The sequence below is a fragment of the Drosophila montana genome, unplaced genomic scaffold, assembly GCF_035044405.1.
Source record: "Drosophila montana isolate Dmon_TW-CO22-7 unplaced genomic scaffold, ASM3504440v1 contig_3031_1, whole genome shotgun sequence".
In the NCBI taxonomy this organism is placed as follows: Eukaryota; Metazoa; Arthropoda; class Insecta; order Diptera; family Drosophilidae; genus Drosophila; species Drosophila montana.
This window is the reverse complement of record NW_026997907.1, coordinates 131,824-155,794: the sequence shown is the minus strand read 5'-3', so window position 1 is coordinate 155,794 and position 23,971 is coordinate 131,824. Positions and strand designations below refer to the sequence as shown.

The 23,971-nt window shown below is 41.9% G+C and overlaps 3 protein-coding genes across 3 annotated transcripts; 2 read left to right on the top strand and 1 right to left on the bottom strand.

The window, feature by feature from the left end:
* Nucleotides 1-31: 31 nt before the first annotated feature.
* Cdk9 (Cyclin-dependent kinase 9) lies at nucleotides 32-1,703 on the top strand. Its single transcript, XM_064685459.1, has 4 exons — nucleotides 32-309; nucleotides 387-471; nucleotides 537-794; nucleotides 855-1,703. The coding sequence occupies exons 1-4, from the start codon at nucleotides 128-130 to the stop codon at nucleotides 1,539-1,541; spliced, it is 1,212 nt and encodes a 403-aa protein (XP_064541529.1). The 5' UTR covers nucleotides 32-127; the 3' UTR covers nucleotides 1,542-1,703.
* A 92-nt stretch (nucleotides 1,704-1,795) lies between these two features.
* Nucleotides 1,796-3,751, top strand: LOC135430682 (alkylated DNA repair protein alkB homolog 8). Its single transcript, XM_064685446.1, has one exon. It carries the CDS (start codon nucleotides 1,827-1,829, stop codon nucleotides 3,693-3,695), a length of 1,869 nt encoding a protein of 622 aa, XP_064541516.1. The 5' UTR covers nucleotides 1,796-1,826; the 3' UTR covers nucleotides 3,696-3,751.
* A 47-nt stretch (nucleotides 3,752-3,798) lies between these two features.
* Nucleotides 3,799-23,669, bottom strand: LOC135430678 (uncharacterized). Its single transcript, XM_064685442.1, is given in 11 exon segments — nucleotides 3,799-5,992; nucleotides 6,045-6,242; nucleotides 6,318-6,377; nucleotides 7,055-7,990; nucleotides 9,032-9,058; nucleotides 9,241-9,435; nucleotides 9,564-9,709; nucleotides 9,779-9,921; nucleotides 16,258-16,399; nucleotides 17,015-18,271; nucleotides 23,241-23,669. Coding segments are annotated over 10 exon segments (2,496 nt in total). The 5' UTR covers nucleotides 17,061-18,271; nucleotides 23,241-23,669; the 3' UTR covers nucleotides 3,799-5,389.
* Nucleotides 23,670-23,971: the final 302 nt, after the last annotated feature.

The window sequence follows — 23,971 nt, the reverse complement described above, 5'->3', positions numbered from 1 at the left end:
GCGAAAATGCAGCACCAGGTGTTGCTTTATTTTGTGAGTGTTGTGTTTTTTTGTGACCAGATATTGCGACAATTGTGAAATTTAAGATATTTAATTTTATTTTAAATTGGATTTGTAATATTTGACAATGGCGCACATGTCACATATGCTACCACAAGCGTCAACAACGCCAGGCGTTTCATCAGGTAGCTCGTCACGTACTATGTCTCTAATGGAGAAACAAAAGTATATCGAGGACTACGATTTTCCCTACTGCGACGAAAGCAGTAAATATGAGAAAGTGGCCAAAATAGGTCAGGGCACATTTGGGTGAGTGGCAGGGACATATGTCAGATGTATCCAAGTAAAATATGTTGCACTAACAACTGCTTTTGTTTACGCGGCAGCGAGGTGTTCAAGGCACGCGAAAAGAAGAGCAACAAAAAGTTTGTGGCCATGAAGAAGGTGCTCATGGACAATGAAAAGGAAGGCGTAAGTCCAGACTGTTCCAACTGCAATCTGGCCTCATTAACTACAGTTTTACCATGCATCTACAGTTTCCCATAACGGCCCTGCGCGAGATACGCATCTTGCAGCTGCTGAAGCACGAGAATGTCGTCAATCTCATTGAGATCTGCCGCACCAAGGCGACAGTCCACAACGGCTATAGATCCACTTTCTATTTGGTCTTTGATTTCTGTGAGCACGATTTGGCCGGTCTACTGTCCAATATGAATGTCAAATTCAGTCTGGGCGAGATCAAGAAAGTGATGCAGCAACTGCTCAATGGCCTCTACTACATACACAGCAACAAGGTAAACTATATAAATCGAAGAGCTCTTTTAAACTTTGACCCAATCGATATTTACGAACAGATTCTGCACCGCGACATGAAAGCTGCCAATGTGCTGATCACAAAACATGGCATTTTAAAGTTGGCCGATTTTGGTTTGGCCCGTGCATTTAGCATTCCAAAGAACGATTGCAAAAATCGTTATACAAATCGTGTGGTTACTTTGTGGTATCGTCCACCAGAGCTGCTGCTCGGTGACCGCAACTACGGTCCGCCAGTGGATATGTGGGGCGCTGGCTGCATTATGGCCGAAATGTGGACACGTTCGCCCATCATGCAGGGCAACACAGAGCAGCAGCAGCTGACCTTCATCTCACAATTGTGCGGCTCATTTACGCCAGACGTTTGGCCGGGCGTCGAAGAACTTGAACTGTACAAATCCATTGAGTTGCCAAAGAATCAGAAGCGACGCGTCAAGGAGCGTCTACGTCCGTATGTTAAGGATCCTACTGGCTGCGATTTGCTAGACAAACTATTGACGCTGGATCCAAAGAAACGCATCGATGCGGATACAGCACTGAATCATGACTTCTTCTGGACTGATCCCATGCCCAGTGATCTAAGCAAAATGCTTTCGCAGCATTTGCAGAGCATGTTCGAGTATTTGGCGCAGCCACGTCGCAGCAATCAGATGCGCAACTATCATCAGCAGCTGACAACGATGAATCAGAAGCCGCAGGATAATAGTATGATTGATAGAGTCTGGTAGAATTTAAGCACTATTATTATTAAGTTAGATGTGAACATATGCAATTCTAATTGACTGTATATGCAGCGATTCAAAGAAGTCTCGGATTTAAGTGTATATCAACATAAATATTTTTAAATATATTGTTAGTGCGCTGAAAAGCAAACAATTCCATACAAAACAGATGCAAATGCTTTACTTGGAAATGCTCTGATCTGCCTCCAGGTGAATGTACGACCGTGCTAGTGTGTACACACATTCAAGATTTTTGGTATTTTTTAGGCAATTGTGCACACACTTGGCGAGATGCACGTTGAGCAAAAGGTAAACAAGGCCAAAAAGGCGGAGAAAAAGCAACGACGCTGTCTGGCAATTATAAAAGCTGACTGTAATGTGTCTCAAAGTGACTCACCTACGCTCTACCTGGCCATACTCAACGTGGGACTGAGCAATGGGCTCACCGAAGAAGCGCTGCTGGCTGCGGCTGCCGCAACAGGCGGCCAAGTTTCGCAGGTGCTGATGCTGCCCTCGAAATCGTATTGTTTTCTGATGTGCACCACATTGGAGGACTCTCAGCTTGTGTACCAGGGCATGCACAATCTGGCGACCATTGGTCAGCAGGGCGCCGTTGCCTACCTCAGTTACGTGTTGCAATTGCCCAAGGATGTAGAAGAAAACGGTTGGCAAAAGACGCTGCCCAGCGGTCTTGTGCTGCTGCCCAATTTTGTCAGTGAAGCGGAGGAAACAGCTCTGCTCCAGGCAGTTGCTGTTGTTGGCCCTGCTTCTGCCTGCACGGCGGACACTACGCTGAAGCACAGGCATGTCAAGCACTTTGGCTATGAGTTTCTTTACGGCAGCAATAATGTGGATCCGCTGCAACCCCTGGAACAGCCCATTCCGACTGCATGTGATTTCTTGTGGCAGCGCTTGGCCTGCACCGAAGCGCCAGCGCTTGATACGCCCGATCAGCTGACTGTCAATGAGTATGATCCCGGACAGGGCATACCACCGCATGTGGACACACACAGCGCTTTCGTAGATCCCATACTCTCGCTCTCGCTGCAATCTGATGTGGTCATGGACTTTCGTCGCGGTCAGGAGCTTGTGCACGTGTTGTTGCCACGCCGTTCGCTCCTAGTCATGTCCGGCGAATCGCGATATGATTGGACGCACGGCATCAAGCCCAAACACATTGATGTCATACCCACGCCAGCCGGCAGCCTGACGACGCAGTCGCGCACTAAACGAACTTCACTCACCTTTAGGCGATTGCGCCGAGGACCCTGCGATTGCCAATATCCCACGCTCTGTGATACGCGTCAGACGACAGCTCCACAGGCAGTGACTGACGAGCTGGCCACGCATGCAAGTCACCTGGAGCAGCAAAATGTGCATGAAGTTTATGACAAGATTGCGGATCATTTTAGCGATACGCGTCACACTCCCTGGCCGCAAGTTGCCGAGTTCCTGAACAGCTTTGAGCCACAGTCGGTGCTGCTGGACGTGGGCTGTGGCAATGGCAAATATCTCGGCTGTAATCCCCAATTGCTGGACATCGGCTGCGATCGTTCGCTGGGTTTGCTGGGCGTTAGCAATGCGCGAGGCCGAAACGTCTTTCGTTGCGATTGTCTGCAGCTGCCGGTGCGCAGCAGCAGCATTGATGGCTGCGTCAGCATTGCGGTCATACATCATCTGGCCAGCAGGGAGCGACGGCTGACAGCGCTGCGTGAGATGGCCCGTGTGCTGCTTCCAGGCGGTCGTGCGCTCGTCTATGTCTGGGCGAAGGATCAGCGACGGAACGACAACAAATCAGCCTACTTGCGGCAGAACAAAGCCGTCAACAAGCAGCGCACCACAGAGCAGGCGCAGCGCCAGAAGCTCGCACAGCAATTGGAAAGCATGGAGCTGGATCAACAGCAGCTACAGGTGCCTGTGTCGCTGCCGGTGCACACAAATCGCACCGAGTTCCAGCAGCAGGATGTCTATGTGCCCTGGAAAACCAAAGACGAGCAGCGCACAACATTTCTGCGCTACTACCACGTCTTCGAGGAGCAGGAACTGGAGCGTTTGGTGTCGCAAGTGGAACAAGTTGTGCTTAGACGCAGCTACTATGATCAGGGCAATCATTGTGTGATCTTTGAAAGGTGCAGCAATGAAAATGTAATCTGCAAATAAACCAAAAAGATCTGGTTGAAAATATGCCTTATAAATAAAAATAAATGTATACAAAATATTTTAAAATTATATGTGTTAGTTGAATCCGTAAATTTCTTGAAAATCACATTTTAATTAGGTAATTCGTTTATTTGATTTCAAAAAATACACATCCATATATATTTTATTTAATCGCGAATTGAACGTAGACCAACTATAACTTAGTTAAGCTTAATTCTTACCCATTCAAATGGTATTTGTTTCATGTTTTTTATTGTAGCTTTGGACCATAAATTGACAATTCCTTAATAACAACATTTCGTCTTCCATTCGATAATCCAGTTTTGAAATGTTTACTCATAGTTGCGTATGGAGTTCGTATTGTATTAAAAGTGGGTTTAAGAGCTTATTTGGTAGAGTGCGCGTGTATATACATAAGAATTGTTTAAACAGAGTGTATAGTTTAAGTTAAATAGTATTAGTAGGGGATTATTCAAGCAAGTATTGCTCAGAGAATTTAAGTAACATAACTACAGGGTAAAGAACTACCTAGAGAAGAGAGCAAATGGTTTCTGCGCTGCCATCAGTTCTATAATTGATATAACTAACATATATGTTTGTGTAGGTACATCAAGTGAAACGGTTTGAAAATGCATGCTTAGACACTAAAAGGATACATAAGGAGTTCGTACATACACCTATATATATATCTATAGCTATAACTATAAAGGAGTATATATATTTTAAAATGACATCTATACATAAACGTACAAGTACAAGTAGTTTTAAAAACACTTAGAACTCATCCTGGGCACTTTCTTACTTGACAATAATTACAATATCATTATAGGAATTTAAATTTATAGACTAGTTTACAGTTTCAACGTTTCGTTTTTGGTCGTGGGTATTTGATATGTTAGCTAGTAAGTAAGTAAGTAACATTTTCGACTAGGTTCAATATATTTGTGCCTACAAGCTATTTAGTGGGTATTTCGACTATTTTCAGGGTATACGTGTATAGGCTGTTAGTGAAAATAGATACTTATAGAGGTGTATATATGTATATAAACATGTGTAGAGTGCCCTAGGTTTGGCTATAACTATTAATATGTGTGTGTATATGTATATATTATAGGTATATATCGGTATAGGAGAACAATTAGGAGTATATAACTTCATCAACAGGTTGTTAGTCTGCCTATGTCTAGGGTTAAACCAGAAATTCATCATAATATTAAAGCCTGATAGTTTACTTGTTTGTCGTTAAAGCTGATTTATCAGTTGTGTGTGTTTATAACGCCTTATAAACATCGTCTATAGTTTTTTAATGTTCATATGTGTATACTTCAGTCATTGTTGAATATACAAAGCTTTCTTGCAATATGTCGATGCCCTCTATTTGGTTTTGGTACAATAACTATACCTACGCCCTACGCTCTATATTTACTCCTACATCTACATCTACTTCTACTGCCTGAAGAGGCGTATTAATCCTCCCCAGCTTTACCGAAACACTTATTTGAGCAGCTGGCATACTTCTAACTACCTTTCCATCTGAGTCAAGGATTGGGCGTCGTGTGTGTGTGTGTGTGGGTAAGTTTGTGTGGGTAAGTTTGTGTGGGTTTTCCTGTGTCTGGTGCTTCTTCTGTGATTGGGACTGGGTATCCAGTTGCCTTGAGTGAGTGCGCTTAGATAAATGTTTCGGCTGCCATTTGTTACAAGCATTCCGCCAGCGGCGGCTTCTCAATAGGCGGCGATGGTCCCGACACGGAAACCATTGGCACGGCACCAATCTTGGGCTTGATTATCTTGAGGCCGAGGCTCAGATTTTTGGGGCTACTGTGCGGCGATGAGGAGGCCGTCGATGAGCGCTGATGCACTAGCACACGCGGCTTGGCCTCTATGGCAATGCTGGGCGTGGAGGCGGCAGAAATTGAGGACGTGGCCGTTGCGCTGGCCAGCAGCGGCACATGCACCAGTTCCTCGACTGTTTCTGCAGAATCCTGTGAGTCGTGCACAATAGCCGAGGCATCGCTGTGGATCAACGCCGATATAGAGTTGGTGTCATCGTCTTGCATATACGGCGGTGGTGCCTCCAGTGAAATGCTGCCTACTATGACATTGGCCGTGGTAATAGCAGAGGCACGCGCCAGCAAACTAGTCACAGCTGTTTTCGGATGCTTGGCGTCGTGGAGCACGGGCAGCGTTAGCAGCTCACCAGCGTTGCCGCCGCACTCTTTCATTTCAATGTCCTGGGAGGAGTTTTGCTGCTGCTGCTGGACGGAGTCATCATCTGTGCGCCACGGACGCAGACTCTTCTGCAAGCCAAATATTAATTCTCTGCTTGTGTGCTGTATAACGAGTACTTACCCTGCGTCCATTGTCGGTAATATTCTCGGCACTCTTGGCCTTGCGACAGAGCACACTCTGTGAGCCGTGGCGCCGCAGGAACTCAATGGAATCGAATCCGCGACCCTCCGACGAGACGAATATGGCCGAATTGATGCGACTGCGTGTGCAGCGCTCTGAGATCGATGTGGAACGCTCCTCCGCGAGCATGTGGATGTGCTGTAAGATAGAGATCATTAGTAAGGCATTGAATAATGAGCCAACATTTTGGAGTCTTTGCGATGAGTTCCTTACGCGGCTATTGCAGTGCAACGGTGGGTGAGCAAAGGTGCCGCCACATTCACTGCTGTCGAACTGTATTCTCAATGCAATATTGAAATAGAGAAAGAGAGAAGAGAAAGAACAGATAAGGAAAGAGGCCCAAAGAGAGGTGGAAGAAATGTCAGACATTACACACACACACACGCACAATTTCTATATCGAAGGAGTTAAGGGCTTTAATGTTGCCGCAACAATTTACTAAGCTCTATGCAAGTAAATGTCCTCTTCAGGCGATTAACAACAACAACAACAACGGCAAGCGAAAAGCGTAAAGCAACCTGCACAAAACTACAAAAGCGATACGTAAACTGAGTGTGAATTTGAATTTGTCGGCTGTGTTCTGGCTGTGCTCTGGTGAAGCGCGAGTCTAGAATTGACTCTCTAACTGTACAAGGTGTAAATTGTGTTTAGGTGCGTATTTGTATTTGGTGCTCTAAAATATTTTTCAACGCTGCAAACGGCGGGCGATCAAACGGTATACGGTTTAACGATAAACGATTAACGATTAACGTGCCCAATGTACAACAACACGAAAGTGCATGGCGTTTGGTGCAATTATCGGAATCGATAAGCGAGCGAAACGAACGAACTTAACGAAAGAATGAACGAACGAATGAACGAACGATCGCACAAAATGAACAAGCGAACGTTCGATTCGGTTTTCGTTTCTCGTTTTTCGTTTTTCGGTTGGCGTTTCGAAAAGCACTTACGCTGGCCGGTTCACTGTAGTTGCTGTGATTGAGCATGGACGATTCGGTGTGTATGGTATCGCTGGCGACCATGCTGTGATATTTCTGCAGCTGCAGCGTGGACGAGCCGCGACTCTCGCGCGATCCATCCCGGCTGCGATCGGCGCACGAATACTGTCGCCGGTACTGTCGACGCCGGCGTCCAACATTGGCCGCCGCAGATGTGGAGCTGCCGACTCCAGATCCGATGAGTGGTGCGCCAATGTTGATGCCGACACCGGCATTGCCGACGGCAGCTGTGCCGTAATCAGCATATGCCAACGGTCTAGACGGCAACGGAGGCGGGCGAAAGTAACTGGGATCATAGCTGAACTGTCGCCGTCGCCACTGATCGTATTGCCGATAGTGGCTGAAGAGGCGCCGTCGGCGCAATATCAATTGCTTCTTGGCCTCGAGCACCTCGTTCTCCTCGACAAAGGTGCGCTCCTGCGAGTTCTTTAGTATGCTGCGCTGTTGCGCAAACCGACGCTGCTTGGCATGGCTGTTGACCGAGAGGGGCAGCAGGCGCTGCGGCGGCGGCGGCGGCGGCTCTCGTTGCAGCAGCTGCTCATCCTCGGCTGGCGGGCAGCCGTTATCTCTGGCATCCGTATCTGTATTCACATCCGCATCCCTATCGGGCACAGCGCTATCTATGCTATCCACATGATCCAGCACATGGGCGCCCACAATGGACTGATTGTCGACGCTGGGTCCGCGCACATAGGTATTGATGGGCGTGCCATGGCTATGGCTAACGGCCGCTGTGGGCGTGACCGGTTCACGATGCACTGGTTGCTAGCTCTCCACGTCCGCCTTGTGCAGCAGCGCAAACTGGCAGCCGCAATCGCGCTCCAGCTCCCGGCGCGGATACTGAAAGCAGCGATCAAAGATGCCGCAGCCCTCGCAGCGGGGCAAGCACTGAGTGCAGCGATAAACACGAGAAATAGAGAGAGAGAGAAAGAGAAGAGAGAGAGAGAGAGAGAAAGAGAGAGCGGCAGCGGGCGAGAGCAAGAGCAGGCGACAGCGATTTTTGGGGTGGAATTAAGGAACTTTTGTCAGTGATTTTTATTGAAAGCTCGACACCTCAACAAAGCTCAACAAAAGCTAATAACCAAAACCGCTAAACTAATTACGAAATATGTATAGGAAATGCAGATGGGGGTTGTCTTGAAAATGGTTTAATTTTTTTTTTTTTAGATGTTTCCATGCTCGAAACCATCAAACATATACAAATGGATCAATGGATCGATGGATCAATGGAACTGGTTGGGTCAACCGCCTGGGTGCAGTTCTAAATGTGACTATATGTATATGGAAATTGGCTTGGAGAAAGTTGAAGTACGTTTCTAAGAAGAAGAAGAAGGCGATAAAAAATATCTTCGGTGCGCACCGAAGCGTTTGTACTCTAACAAAAACTTCCAGAGAGCGTCAGTTTTTGATAGAGTATCATGTTGAAGTTCTACAAAATGAGGCAAAGCGAAATCATAGAAAACTAGAAAAAGCTTTGTTCTTTAGCAAATTATAGTTAAGTAGAAAAGTTAAAGCGTTAGCTAATAGAATCTTACGTAGCCCGAAATTAGTTATAATGCAGACGGAAACTATTCTGAACCCGAAGTAATTCAGTTAGCACAAAAGTATGCTATAGAAAATGAAATTATTCTGGCATATCGTCCAGATATCCGAATAATATCTGACATAGCGCTGAAACAGACAACTATATACAATATATACCCCCAAAGAGAGAGTTTTTAAAGAGATAGAAATGGTTTTCGATAGAGCGGGGGCTGCGGGGCGGGCTGTGTGCACTGGTTGAAGAAAATTGTGCAAATTGTTTCATTAAAATTCAAATAGTATTTACTTGACTTTTATTTGCAGAAAGCTAATGAAATGCAAAACAAAAACTAAAATATATTGTTCGTTTGCAGTAAGTAATTGAGAAATTAAATATTTTTTGAATACCTTGACAAAGAAATCGGGGTGTAGGTTCTATAAATAAAGCGTAACAGAAATGAAACATAGTTAAAGTTCAATTCGCGCTCATTAAACAAATTACATAATAATTAACCCCTTTAGCCCAGCGAGTTGCGCCGCTTAACCCCAACAAGCCCCCATTAAAGTCTCGATCATCCCACCCCAGAATGGAGGAATATCTCCAATACAATTCCTACCTGATGCGAGTGCTGGCCATTGCAGCCGCTGGCGCTGCAGACGCCTGTGCCGGGCACCTTGAGCTGCTCGTGCTTGTAGTCCGGCTGATAGGGCAGCAGCATACGGATCTTGCCCCAGCGATTGAAGAAGAGCGCAATGGCGCCCGCCCAGACCATCAGGACGATGAGCACAATGCCAATCTCTACGCCACGTATCTGGAAAATCAAGTGGAATACAAAAATGTTATCTACAGTATAAAGGTATGAACGTTATGAATGCCTAAAAGATTGAAATTAAGTATGCACTTTTATATAGATTATAGATTATTCAGATGCGGACTTACCGTTGGCAGCTCCCGCGCAGTTCTGTGCGTCAGCGTATTGGTGGCCGTGGAGGTGACATCGTCGGCAAAGGTGCTGCCATTGCCGGAGCCATTGCGACCATAGATGCCCGGCGGAAAGTCGTGCTGTGATGTGTTCTTGGGCAGATCTATGGGCGGGAGAAAGCACGGATTACATAAGGAAAATGACATATATTAAGCTCGAGCTGTGGACTTACCGAGAGTGCGAAATTTAATCTGGCCGCGACTGCGATATTTTTTGCCCATCCAAATGGCTGTGACAGATAGGGAATATTGTGTGCTGGGCAGCAGACGGTCCAGGACAATGGCCTCGCTGTTGCCGGCAACGTCCTGTACAACCCTGTAACTTAAATTAATTCAATTACCACTCTCGAACGGCAACTAACTGTGACAAGATGTGTGTGTATATATATATATATATATGTGTGTGTGTGTGCAGCTAATTGCGCAAACTACAATAAATGGTTAGCTGCGAGCAGACGTGAAATATGAGGCCAGGTCCGTGGCTCGTAATTACAGCATGGGCCCAATATTTCACTTTGTCACTTTGCCAGGCAGTTAGCCAAACATGTCCTAGATTTTCCCGCAATTGAGCTCGTATTACGCCTCCATATACATAGCTGGACTTATACACATATATACATATATATATTGTATATATCTAAGCTAACAAGTGCGTGGCCAGGCAAAGCCTAGACTTCTGGCCTTTGGTGCGATGTCTCCTGTTACAGTGTTACAGCCGCTACACAACGGCCTGACAAATGATTCATTATTCATGCATAACATACAGTTACAGTTACATTCATGCACTCACACACACACAGACACACACACATACGGAACGTCGCAATGGGCCCCAATGGAATCGCCTTTTGTTGCCAGCAGCCATAACAAAAACAAAGAGAGAGCAAAAAAAACTAGCGGCAAGTGTGTAAATAATTAAACTACAAACGACTAGCAAATACCCTATTGAAAAAAAACGAAAACTAAATATATAATTATCATACACTTTTTTAGAGTTTAGCTCAGAGAAATCGTTTTGATTTTAAAGTCGAATTCACATCCTAGACTTTTATTATTAAACAGCATAGTTTTATTGACCATATTATCCTTTCCTTTCACTTGTCCTTTGCCCATCAATTATTTAGCTAATCAAATAGTTTAAAGTTCTTTGGTTTGAGTTAACGTATAATTATTATTGCCTTATTATATTTTTTATATTCTTTCAATAATTATATGTATTTACCATATTTGAAGGTTGTTCTGTGTTTGAAACTTGTAAAAAGTCCGAGCAGGAAATGCATATAATTATATACAAGAACTATAAGTTGGGATTTAGTTTATAGGAATTATAAACAACTTTAAAAGTAAGTAGAAAAAGTTTTTAATGCTCGACATTGTGTTGAGAACTGTTCGTTCTTGCTAAATACAATTTTTGCTTTTCTATACTAACTACGCCTTAAGTCAGAGCTGCTCAATCATTAAGTAATTTTAGTTTAATTAAAGCGTGCCGTATATGATTTATTATCTTCTTCCCATGCGCTTTGCCTCTCTGTATCCCCCACAGATCTCTTGGGCCCATCATTCGATTCGACTTAATAATCTGCTTCTAGTTTCTTTTCTCTAAACACGTTGCGTCACATTTCCAGATGTTGCCTTTATAATTTCCATAAATGTATGCAGCAAAGTTTTGCCAAAACGAGCCGCACTTGTCTGTTTGTACGTGACACTACCCTGTATATTCCCCTGGCTGGCTATCAAATTAAATAAAGATGCATGTCGTTTGTTTTTATATAGCTGATATGCCCCATGCATTACTTAAGTGCCACAAAATTGTTTTTGGGACCGCTTTATGATAACTTTATGCAGCCAAATAAGGCAACATATGTGTCTAAAGTTTTTGTCTTCTGTAAGTTAACACCAAATGTCGAGAGAGAGGGAGAGAGAGAGAGGGGGGGGGGTAGAGAGGTCAACGGTTCGGATCCACCGCTAACCGCAATTTGCACGCACACCAAAACCGTTTTGGTGGTTTTTCTGGTTTAGTCGCTCGCATTAGCAATGCAGATGAATTTAGCGCTGGGGAATTGAATTTTCATATGGGCCCAATGCACAAAAGTAGCTGGGCTCAAATTGTTCCCAATTTCGTGTTTGATTCTTTGTTGCGTTCCCTTACCAATAATCCGCCCAAATAACCGTTAGTTGATTTAGCCTTTTTCCTTTCTCCTTTCTCCTTTTTTTTTTTGTTCAGGTTCCAGGCCAATGGATTTCCGGCGCCGTTGAATAAACAATCGCGCCTCGCTTACAATTGGCCCCTTTCGAAAATGTTGTGTCCATTACTCAAACTCCGAATTGAAAATGCAAGCTATGTACATGCGCTATATGTGTATGTGTATACACACACACACACACACGTGTGTGTGGAAAACATTTTGCTTGGCATTTTTAATAACTCATGTTGAACATTGTGCGGGTTTTGGGTTTTATGTTGTTGGTTTTGTTTTTAGCATAAGCTGCACAGCTCTCATATTTTCTACAATTTTGCGACACACAACTTTAACACACACACACACACATACAAATGCACCCACTGTGTGTGGCATGAAAAGTTGTGGTTGCATATAGTATATACATTATATGTGCTTTTTTAAGCCCGAAACTTCTGTCCAATCAGGCTAAAACTTTATTGCCCTCCGGGGCGCATATTCAACTAATTTTAAATCTGTTTCGATTTGCTGGAAATTTTTTTAAGCAGCTTACAAAAATGACTTTAGATTGACAAGCACGGCACAGGCTGGACACAGGTTCGAGTCCTGCAACCACCTTCTCTGGGCTCTCAACCAGGATAATAATAAAAGTGAAAGTTAACAAGTAAAAAAAAACTTAAATATTTTCATACACTTCCGAGCTAACTAAAGAAAAAACCCAACAAGAGCTCTCTGAAAACTTGAAATGGCTCCAAGCGTGGCCGCTCCCCGATTTTATCCGCTTCTAAATGCCAAACTAACTGACTAAGTTGATAAAAGTTTTTGTGTCGTTTAAGCGCAAATATAATCAAAAAAAAATAGTTGATTAAGTATACGTCATGTTGTGCGGCAGACAGGAAAATTACCACCTGCGCTCGCTTAGCTTAGTTTGAAATGCAAATTTCAAAAATTATATGCATGATAATATCCAAACCAATTAACCGATTGAAAAGAATAAAGCGAAACAAAATGTTAAGTGGAAGTAGCCCGAAACGGAAGTGCAAATTGTGTAGCACACTTAGCGGGGCCTTGACTCTTGGCCTTTTCCACGTAACGCTTGTAATTAGGAGCTGTCAGCTGGCAAATGCTCGAAATATGCTAAATAAATGCTGCTAACAAATTCTTTGATATTTGAATTGCATATAGTTCATATGGTATATTGTGAATATATTTCCGTATTGATTGGAAAATAGCAATCTATGCAGCGGAATGGTCGGTCGGTAATTGTTATTAATTATTATTGTTATTGATGGCGCTTGACAATTTGAACTAGATATCCTTTGCCAGGCGACAGGCCATGGCACACATATGCATATGTACATACACTCGGAGAAAATCTAGTGCGGTATATATAAGTTAGAAATTGCCGCACTTAAGCATGATATTTTTATTCCATAAGCTCTTTTTAAGGCCAAAAATCGTTGTGCTAAATTTAAGAATTGTTTTTGAGCATTCCAATTTCTTTATAAAAATTATCTATTTGAATTTAAGTTGGTTTTTTTTCGTATAACAATCAGCTTTGTTAAAAATCCGGGATATTCAACACTTCTTTATCTCAGGAACTACGTTTATAATAGTCTTAAGAGCATGGTTTTTCTCTCAGTGTACACATATGTTATATACACATTTATCTATTTTGTAAAGCCACTAGGAAAGGCATGCAACTAGAGATATGTAATTTCTGTCTACGCGTCTAGCACACGGGCGTATATACACACATACATATATTTAAATGTATTTGTGTGTGTGGGGGGGGGGCTAGTCCCATTGGGGGAGGGACTACTAGCAGGTTATAGACCCATTCAGCGAGTCGAGTCATCGTCAACGTGTCTATGTACTAATCATACATTATTCATCAGCACAATTTTACTCGAAAAACGGCTGGAAGATACCCCCCCCCCCATCCACAGCCCCCCTGAGTAGCCCCCCTCTAATAAGTGCGAGCACTAAAAATCGATAGTAAAGAAAAACACAAAAATTAAAAAAACAAACCAACTTATAAATAATGTCCAGCCATGAGAATTGTAGATAAGACAATAACGAAAAAACAATGAAATGAAACGTAATAAAATTTTGATATAGGCGTGAACTTTATGAAACAATAAGAAACAATAACAATAAGAACAACATGGGGCATAAAAGACAACACGCGCATGCAACCCAACACACACACACACACACACACACGCAACAGCAGCTATTAAATTGAAAACACCTTGAACAACAACAACAACAACTGAGACAAAAGGAGGCAGGGCAGGACAACAGCAACAGCCTGCCTAACGGCATTGCAGCCGCAGTCAAAAAGTCACAAAAGCCAAGCACTTAACTTATTACACGGCATTCCAATGTCCTTCCAACATTTGACGTGTCCCGTTACTGCCCCTCCCCCGTCTCCCCATCCCCACAAGCCAGCCACGTCTCGAGCACAAGCGGAAGTCCTTAGTTTGCAGTCGTTAGCAGAGTCCTTCCTGGTCGCAGTTCGACTTCTACTCGAAATATGCAACGCCACTTGAATTGGATATTCTATTTTTTTTTCCTTTTCTTTTGTAGACGAGAGAAATCGCAGTAAAAGGAGAAGGTAGTAAAGAGAGAGAGAGAGAGAGAGGGAGAGAGGGAGGCACAATGTGGAGCAGCCGCAGCTGGCGGCTAGAACAGAAAATATTACAATTACAAGCATGTTTTGTTCTACCTCGCATTTTCCTCGCACTTTCCTGCTTCTATGCAGCCGTTTATACGCTTTCTCGCCGCGTGCCTGCAGTTCAATACACTGAGAGAAAATGGAATGGATGCCAAAGCAATCTCTCTTACAGCTGACAATAAAAGTATTTTATTGGGCATTTAATATGGTTTAGCTAATTTTGACCAATGTCTATATGGGATATTTGAGGGTCAAACCATGAACAAAATGCCAAATCTCGTGAAAATCGGTTGAGATTTGACCGAGTTATGGGGGTGGGAAATTTTGACCTATGTCTAAATATATAGGATATTTGAGAGTACCATTATTACATGAATTTCGACAAAAAAATTATGTTGCCAAATTTAGATGCACGATTGATCTAGATGCCAAACAATGAATAAAGAGCCAAACCTCGTGAAAATCGGATGAGATTTGACCGAGTTATGGGGGTGGGAAATTTCGACATGTGTCTATATAGGATATTTGAGGGTACCATTATTACATGAATTTCGACCAAAAATAATGTTGCCAGATTTAGATGCACGATTGAGGGCAAACCATGAACAAAATGCCAAACTTTGTGAAAATCGGATGAGATTTGACCGAGTTATGGGGGTGGGAAATTTAAACCTATGTCTACATAGGATATTTGAGGGTACAATTTTCACATGAATTTCGACCAAAACAAATGTTGCCAGATTTAGATGCACGATTGATCTAAAGGGCAAACCATGAACAAAATGCCAAACTTTGTGAAAATCGGATGAGATTTGACCGAGTTATGGGAGTGGGAAATTTTGACATGTGTCCATATAGTATATTTGAGGGTACCATTATTCCATGATTTTCGATCAGAAATAATGTTGCCAGATTTAGGTGCACGATTGATCTAGAGGCCAAACCATGAACAAAATGCCAAACCTCGTGAAAATCGGATGAGATTTGACCGAGTTATGGGGGTGGGAAATTTAGACCTACGTCTACATATATAGGATATTTGAGAGTACCATTATTACATGAATTTCGACCAAAAATAATGTTGACAGATTTAGATGAACGATTGATCTAGAGGCCAAGCCATGAACAAAGAGCCAAACCTTGTGAAAATCAGATGAGATTTGACCGAGTTATGGGGGTGGGAAATTTTGACATATGTCTATTACAGCGAGTATAACCCGGCCTTGCCCGTCGCACATTTAAAATAATTTACCTTTCTTCCAAACAATAAATTCTTATCAAGTTATTTATATAGCACCCTTTGTTTTGGTATTTACATTATTTTAAAATTCATTGAAATTTTCGCTCAGTGTACAATAACTTGGAAAACTTCAAGTACACGCGGCTTTTGTTTTTCTTTTTGGGCTTTGCCTTTAGACGCGGTCATTTTGGCTTTAACTTTGTATTTGCTGTTGTGGCCTGAACTCCCCTCCAGCGCGAGCCCTTAACTCGAGTCGTTATTTAGCTCAGGGCCATAGCACGCACACACACACACACACACGCACACACACACAAACTCAAACAAACACACACAAAGTACACACACAGACACAAAACTTTGAGCCTGTCAATTGCATAAAATATTGTAAAGCCAGCGACGCCTTTTTGCATAATTGCAGCAACTCTTTGAACTGCTTAAAAGGGCATGTTGTCTTTGTGTTTGACTGCGTATCTGTGTGTGTGTGTGTGTGTGTGTGTGTGTGCGCATCTGTGTGTGGGTATAATTAATTTGTATAATGCCAGAGGTACCTACCTGTCATCTGTGGGCTTATAGGTCACAATGTATTTCTCAATGGGATGCGCCTTTAGATCAATCTGCGTTTGCCACGAGACACGCACTGCGGTGGGCGTTAAAAATGTTACGGTTATATTTTCCGGCGTAGCTGGTATTGTACCTATAAAAGAGTACAATTATAGATATAGAGATAGCTAAAGGGCAGACAGAGCTACGCACAGATAAGCTTTGAATAACATATGCCTTTGTCATAGATACTCATCGTACGCATAGCAAAAAATAGACATACTCAAAAGTACGCATTCAATAAAAGTACTAAAATGCTTAACTTAAGATCAAATTGTTTTGGAATTTAGGCATAAAATATAATAAAAATATTGTAATGTTCTTGAAAATAAGAAAGCATGAACTAACGAATGAATCAGTTTCAGGAACCAAACATTAACACGAGGAACTGGTTCGAAACGTCCAAAAAAAACTACTAAATATTTTGTTGAGTGTTCATGTTAAATTGCAGCCAGAGCTACGCATAACATATACGTTTGTCTGTGGTATAGATACTCATTGTACGCATCGCAAAAATTAGACATACTCAAAAGTACGCACTCAATAAAATACACAAAATATAATGAAAATATAATAATGTGGTTTGAAAGAAGAAAATGTGAACTAATAAATAAACCAGGTGCAAATTCTAGAGCTCAGCTTTAACTCAGTTCGTTTTTAGGCCAATTTTTACTTGATCTATATGCATTTTCTTTGGGTGTATACTCACCAGCCAGACAGGTATTGACCAACAGGACGGCAATGAACACAAACATTGCGCTGCAAATTGCTTCAATAGTTTCAATTTCAGTTGCTGTTGATGAACGTTGATAATTTTGTTGTTGCTGTTGCTGTTGTTGTCCTGGAAAATGGCGAATTTGCTAAGGCTTCCGCTTGGTAGCTCGCATTCGTTGTGGTTTTAGTCTAGTTCTATTTTGTAGCTTTTAGTTTGTGGGTTTGTTTGAATAAAAAGCTAACTAAAACATAAAAATCAGTCTTGCTTTTTGTCGTTTTGCTGCTTTCAGTTGTTGCCTTCTCGTTGTTTCGCTTTATCCTATTGTCCTGGCCAATTAGGCATTGTAATTGTTGTAATTGTTGTTGTTGTTGTTGTTGTTGTCACCTGCGGCTAATTTGTGTGTTTTTGCGTTTGTTTCAACTGTAACTTGAACTTTAGTTGGCCTTTTTTGTCGTTGTTTATATGTTTGAATTTATGCGTTTTTATTTTTATAGCACACTTTTATGGGCTTTTTGTGTGTGGCGCTGTGTCTGTGTGTGTGTGTGTGTGCGCGTTGTCTTGAATCATCAGAGGTGAAAGGTGCTTATCTATATATGTATATATATATATATATATATTTTTTTTTTGTTCTTATTGTTTCGTGCTACAATTGAGTAAAATTATTCACATTGCGTTTGCTTTTGTTTTTTGTTTATTTCCCTTGCCGCTGTTCAATGTCATTTGTTGTTGTTGTTGTTGTTGTTGTTGCTTTTGTGGTTTTTATATTTTATATAAAATCAATAAAAAGCTAGAAACGACAGTCGTTGATTTCGGTTGTGGAAAAACTTTTAGTTGAGTGTTTACATTTACTTATGGTTTTATCAGCTTTTCGTTTTAGAAATTTACGTTTCGTTTTTCCAATTTACGTGCCGTTTTGGCCAATTCGTTGAAATGAATTCAATGAGACGGCGACGGCGCTGCGGGCCGCCCAACTGCCACCTGTCGTCGCCGTCCTGCGCGTCCAAAGTTCAGTTCGTCTTGTTGTTGTTGTCGTTGTTGTTGTTGCTGCTGGTTGTTGTTGAATTTGATGCATTGCGCATTTTGTTAACAATTTTTGGCTTAATTGCCAAAGCATTTGCGCCTCTTGTTGCGCTTTTTTCCTTTGCTTTTCTCTTGCTTTCTGTTTCTTATTTAATTTTGTGTTTATTTTGCGTCCGTTTCGGGCGCGTTGTCGTTAATTATTGTTGTTGTTGTTGTTTTTGTGGCCTGCGGCTGCAATAAATCAAAGTTTTTGGATTATTAATGGGCGTCGCAGTAAACGTAATGCCAAACGTATTAGTGAAATTGTTTTTCATTTACATACATTATAATTAGCCCACCGAAAAGGATAACAACTGCAAAAGTACAGTGGAAGCTTCAACTAACGGACACTTTGCTCCGACTCAAGCTGCTTCTTTAAATCAAGCCAAGCCAAGGCGGCAAATCTTTAAGCAGCACGTGCAAATGTTTTTCCCAAAGGAGGCTTTACTGTACATATTATGTCTATATATATCTAACATGCTTTACTTTCATTTTCATTACGGAAATTGAAGCCAAACAAAGTGCTGCATACTTTCAGGCCCGCATTGCGTATACGCCACGCATAACACGCAGTTGCGCACACACACACACACACGCGCACACACACACACACCTATCTAATGTGCTTTTCTAATACATCATTTCATTTCATATTCATTTCACGTTGAATTCGAAATGCTTGCATTAACACGCAATAGCATTAGCATAGCATTCGACCATGCGTGAATGTTCCGAATAGTATTCATTGATATTTACAGACGTTTGTGTTCTGTGCCCAGCCCCTCGAACATTTTTACGAATCCTTGTCTGTCCATGACTTTCATTGTTAAGTAAACACATCTTTTCGAACGCTTCAATAACAGTTGCGAGTGCCCATTACATATGTATAAACAAATGGATACACAATTGTTCTACAAATTGTAATAAACAAAGACTGAAACTGAAAGACTTTCAAGTTAATAAATAAGAACTGCGCTCGTACCCAGGAATTTAAATAAAATATTTTCGTTTATAAAAACTCAAAGAAAATATCTTTTAGCAAAGAGTCAAGGAAACAAAAGCTAAAATAAAAATAATGTAACCTTGTTGTCTATAATAAATACAAGTTGACGCCAATTAAAGCAGTTCATTTCGAATTCTCAAACAGTTTAAGCGCAGACAAAGTTAACTGCTTGACGAAGCATTGTAATTATCTGCTAACGAATAACATGAATTAAATTCCACGAATGTGAGCTAAGCCGCTTTTAATGTATATGCTGGCTAAGCCAGTTTAAGCTCTAAGTCCAAGATATTCACATGTTAAGAAAACATTCCCAACTGAATCCGTAACGGAATAATTCATGAAGGTGAATCGAGAGTGGAGGGTATGGAAAAAATCAGGCCACATGGAATATTGATACATTTAAGTTGGTTAAGTAGCTTAAGTGCGGTTGGATATAACGTCTCACTTTGATTGAATCTCGTGGCATGAGCTGCAAGTTGTGTCCAGGGATTTACGGGCGCACGTATGTAATGACGGACTATTTACCTGCCAGTGTGTATGTGTGTGTGTGTGTTTACCTGTACGTGGCATCATTAAACTGTCACACGACGTTTAAAGCCAGCGGACGTTTCGCTCGAAAGGGCAAAGTTAATTGATGCAATGGCAAATTAGTTTACTTTGGTAAATTGTGAGAGCGCTCAACTAAATGATTTGACATGGAAGACAGAACTTTGGAATTTTGTATGCTTATTATAATGCAGTTTTAGTATAATTCAGGCACACAAAAATCTTCAGTGTGATGTCACTGTCCATCACGACGATGTCCATAAATTATGTTCACAAGCTGTGGAATGATTATTAAATTTGGTAGCACACACGCCTTGGCATGTTATAAAACTCAACGGAATGTTTAATTTAAGTGAGCGCACAATTTGTACTCGCTATTTGAATGTTAATTTTCAAAGTAAATTTCATTTGACACACCAAAATTAAAAAAAAAAAAAACCATGAGTATTTAAGTCGAGGACGCGCAACTAGAAGATTCTCTAGACACAAAAAAAAAATACATATGTATATATATATTTTTATACTCAAACAAACTCACACGCAGCGCATTTAATGGAAAATTTATTCCTGAGTTACTTCTGTGTTTATTCTTCGACTGTTGTTGTTTAATTTCTAGGGCATATGTACTATGTTTGTACATAGCAAAAGTTAAGGGTATTCCTTAAAAATGTGGGCCTTTACGTTTCAAAGAAGAAGCATTAAAAAAGTAAATGTATGTGAAAACTGACTCAAAAAACTTCTGTATTTATTCTTCGACTGTTGTTTAATTTCTAAGGCATATGTACTACATATGTTTGTACATAGCAAAAGTTAAGGGTATTCCTTAAAAACGTGGGCATTTCCGTTTTCCAACAGGGAGTTCAAAGAAGAAGCATCAAAAAAGGAAAATATTTGTGAAAATCCGACTCAAAAACTTATGTGTTTATTCTTCGACTGTTGTTTAATTTTTAGGGCATATGTATTATAGGTGTATGCAGCTAAAGTTAAGGGTATTCCTTAAAAATGTGGGGTGCTCCATTTGCCAACACGGAGTTCAAAGAAGCATCAAAAATATGTTTGTGAAAACTGACTCAAAAAACGTATGCACTCTACAGGATGCAGTATGCACTCATTGAAACATGCTTCTGCCTGTCAAATGCATTTGCACAACTTCATGATACCCTCTTTTTTTTACCCACTTTCGAGTACACGGTATAAAAAGAACTGTGATGCTTGCTGGTGACGTGCCGTGAAAATATTTCCAACTCTATGACGCTGGTGACGCACTGCGAGACTATTTTCTGCTCTTAGTGTGGGTGTGTTTGTGTGTGTGTGTGTGTGTGAGTGTTTGTGTGTGTGTGCTGCCACATGCACTCCTCATACAATGGGTGAAAACAAGTAGGTGAAAGCAGTTATCGTAAAATTAAAATGGCGGCTAGTACGCGCTGTCGCCGCTGACGTCGTCGTCGTCGTCGTCGCAACTGTTAATTATGGCGACAATACATGCACGCACACCAGCGCAAGCTTCACACACATACACACACACACACATTTATATATATACGGCAGCCCTTTCACTTGCATGTCTATTGCTTTGACTGAGTACGCCATCGAGTTTGTATGTGTGTGTGTGTGTGTGTGTGTGTTTGAGAGTGTGCCCGTTTGTTATTCTCGTTTTTTGTTTTTATTGCACACGTTGCGACTTCGGCTTATTGAGGACTTTTGGCATTTTCCTGATCAACTTGGTGTTTGTGTTATATTTGTTATTGTTGTATATGTTTTTGGTGTGCGTTTCTTATTTTTTTTTGTAGCCAGTGAACAGACAATAAATCAATCAGCTGTGTTAACATCAAATTGCGGACCCCAGACAATTCCCGCTCTGCGTGTGTCTGCCTGTGTGTGTGTGTGTGTGTGTGTGGGCGCCTGGTGGCGTGCTCTTAATAAAAAAAGGTCAGCTTAGCCGCGGGCTAACTCAAAAGGTTTGTGTTCAGTGTTAAACCAAATTCAGCTACAACTTCAGCTACAACCGCTCTCTGTTAGTGTGTGTGTGTGTGTGTGTGTGTGTGTGCTCACTGAGAGAAACAGATACTGAGCTTTCGCTACATTAAAACCTAAATGAATGACAAGATTTAAGGCTTAAGCTGTCTGCGCTGAGGTCAAATTTAAGAGCATGCCGAGCACATTGACTGTCCTTGACTGCTTGAGAGCTGCCCAAGCTGAATTAATGCAAATTATATGCACATGTAAACGGCTTTCTCTGCTGCATTAATTGCAGCTTTTATGTTAGTTCTGAGAATTAAATTTAATTTGCGACGCTTTGTGCACTTGTCTTCCGTTTTCTTTGTCCTTATCTTTCGACATTAACCCCCCCTTTTGCTCTGTGTATTGTTGTAAACTGGTGTAGAGAGCCACACACACAAAAAATGCTATTATTTGCTGGGCTGCTCGTAAAAACAAAAGCACTTGCCTCAAATTCAGCGCCCAAAAGCGCGCTTCAGCTGTGTGCGTATATTTGTCTTTGTTATGTATTGTGTTTGTGCGTGTGTGCGCGTGAGTGTGTATGTGCCTTGGCCATGCACTTTAAGCTGAGCTGCTGCTGAAAATTTGTTAGTTTCCCAACCCTGAACAATTCCCTAACGGCAACTATGCGACATATTGTTGTTTTTGTAGTAGGTCCCGTTCATTGTTGGCTGCTGCTGCTCGCTGCCAGCGCATTCCTCTCCCCTGCCGCTCCCTTTGGAATTTCGAAAGTGTGTCGCCTGCCAGTGTGTACATACATATAGATTCGTGTTGTCATAGGTTCTTAGCTGCACAGCGCGTACATAGAGTATTTTTGTATGGGTATGTGTTGGTATGTGTGTAGCGTGCTGGCAGCTTGAACTGATTTCACTGCGTGCAATTTACTTCGCCGCTGCTTGAGGCCAAAAATAACATAAATTGTATAAATAAATTGCCACATTTCAACATTTCCACATGTGCAGCAAGCAACAGAACAGCAGCCGCAACGCACGCAACAATGCGGCTGCGGCGGCTGCGGCGACGGCTGCGACAAGCGGCGAGTTGATTTGTAAATTGAGAAGAAAAACAAAAATCATTTGTGCGGCCATTGCCTTGCTTAGCCAGGCGAATTTAAATTTGAATTGAACCGTAGCTAAACTTTTGTGTGTGGGTATTGATGTGTATACATTGGCAGCTACTTTGTTTATAACAACGGGATTCGTGTTATTTTGGCGAGTTTCGCTAATGGCCAAAGATGAAAACGATTTAAAAGATTTATATTTGTACACAAACAAACACGCATACACCCACGCGCTAGCATTAACTTGAAATTTGCATTGAACATGTGTATAAATAGGGCATTAAAATGAGTTTTTAATTGCGAAAGACGCCGTTCATCTCTTTTAGTTGTTTTTCTCTTTGTTTTTGTTGTTCTTGTTGCAGCTGCTTCCGTTTTTGATTTCAATGCATGAAAGTGAAAACCGACAAAGTCCATTAGCGGCCGTTCGTTTCGTTAAGTTCTGCTTTGTTTCGTTACATTTACCGTTTTTTAATTTTAATGCCTTTTATTGGCTTAACATGCAGTTCAGCGCAAAAACAACTACAACAACTACAATAACAACGTTGGCCACTTACCTGGCTGAAGCCTCGTGCTCTGTCCGGGACGTTAATTGAGAGGCGCGAACAGCAAACAAACACATACATCGACATAAAAGGTAGGCAGTTCACAAACACACACACTCCACACTCTAAATTATGTGTATATAGGAGACCAGCGCTTAACAAAATATATTTTTACACACGTATTTGTTTGTATTTGTATTTGTATTGTTGGTTTTAAGTGTTTAATTTACTTTGGTCTTTGTGGCTTTTTGCCACCGGCTCTGCCGCCACCTGCTCTTCACCTGTCAACGTTACAATTCGGTCTGTCGCTGCCGCCACTGATAACACAATACTAAACAGCACTGGCAGGCAGCACACTGAACTGCGTTTTGCTTATAACTGTCTTTGCCTATTTCGTAGACTTTGCTTTGCGCATACAACGTTTTTTTTCCGCCTGCTCGAATGCGTTGTGCTGCGGCCGACGCGTAAACTACAACTGAACGCGCCTTCGTTTCATTGCGGACACTCTGTTGCGCACTCTTTACGCACGCAAGCCCAAGAGCGCAATTGTGACTGCGAGGGCTGCACAGCGAGCACTGCACGAAATGCGGCAGGCAGACAAAGATAGTTGCCAGCAAGTGCCGTTATGTTTACTAAAATTTCTTGCCGTGTTCGGAGCGCAGAGCTTTTGCTCTTACATGCGCGCGCTCTTTTGGCTTTGGCAAAAGCTTTGCGTTGTGTTAGGTCGTGGTTGCTGCTGGATG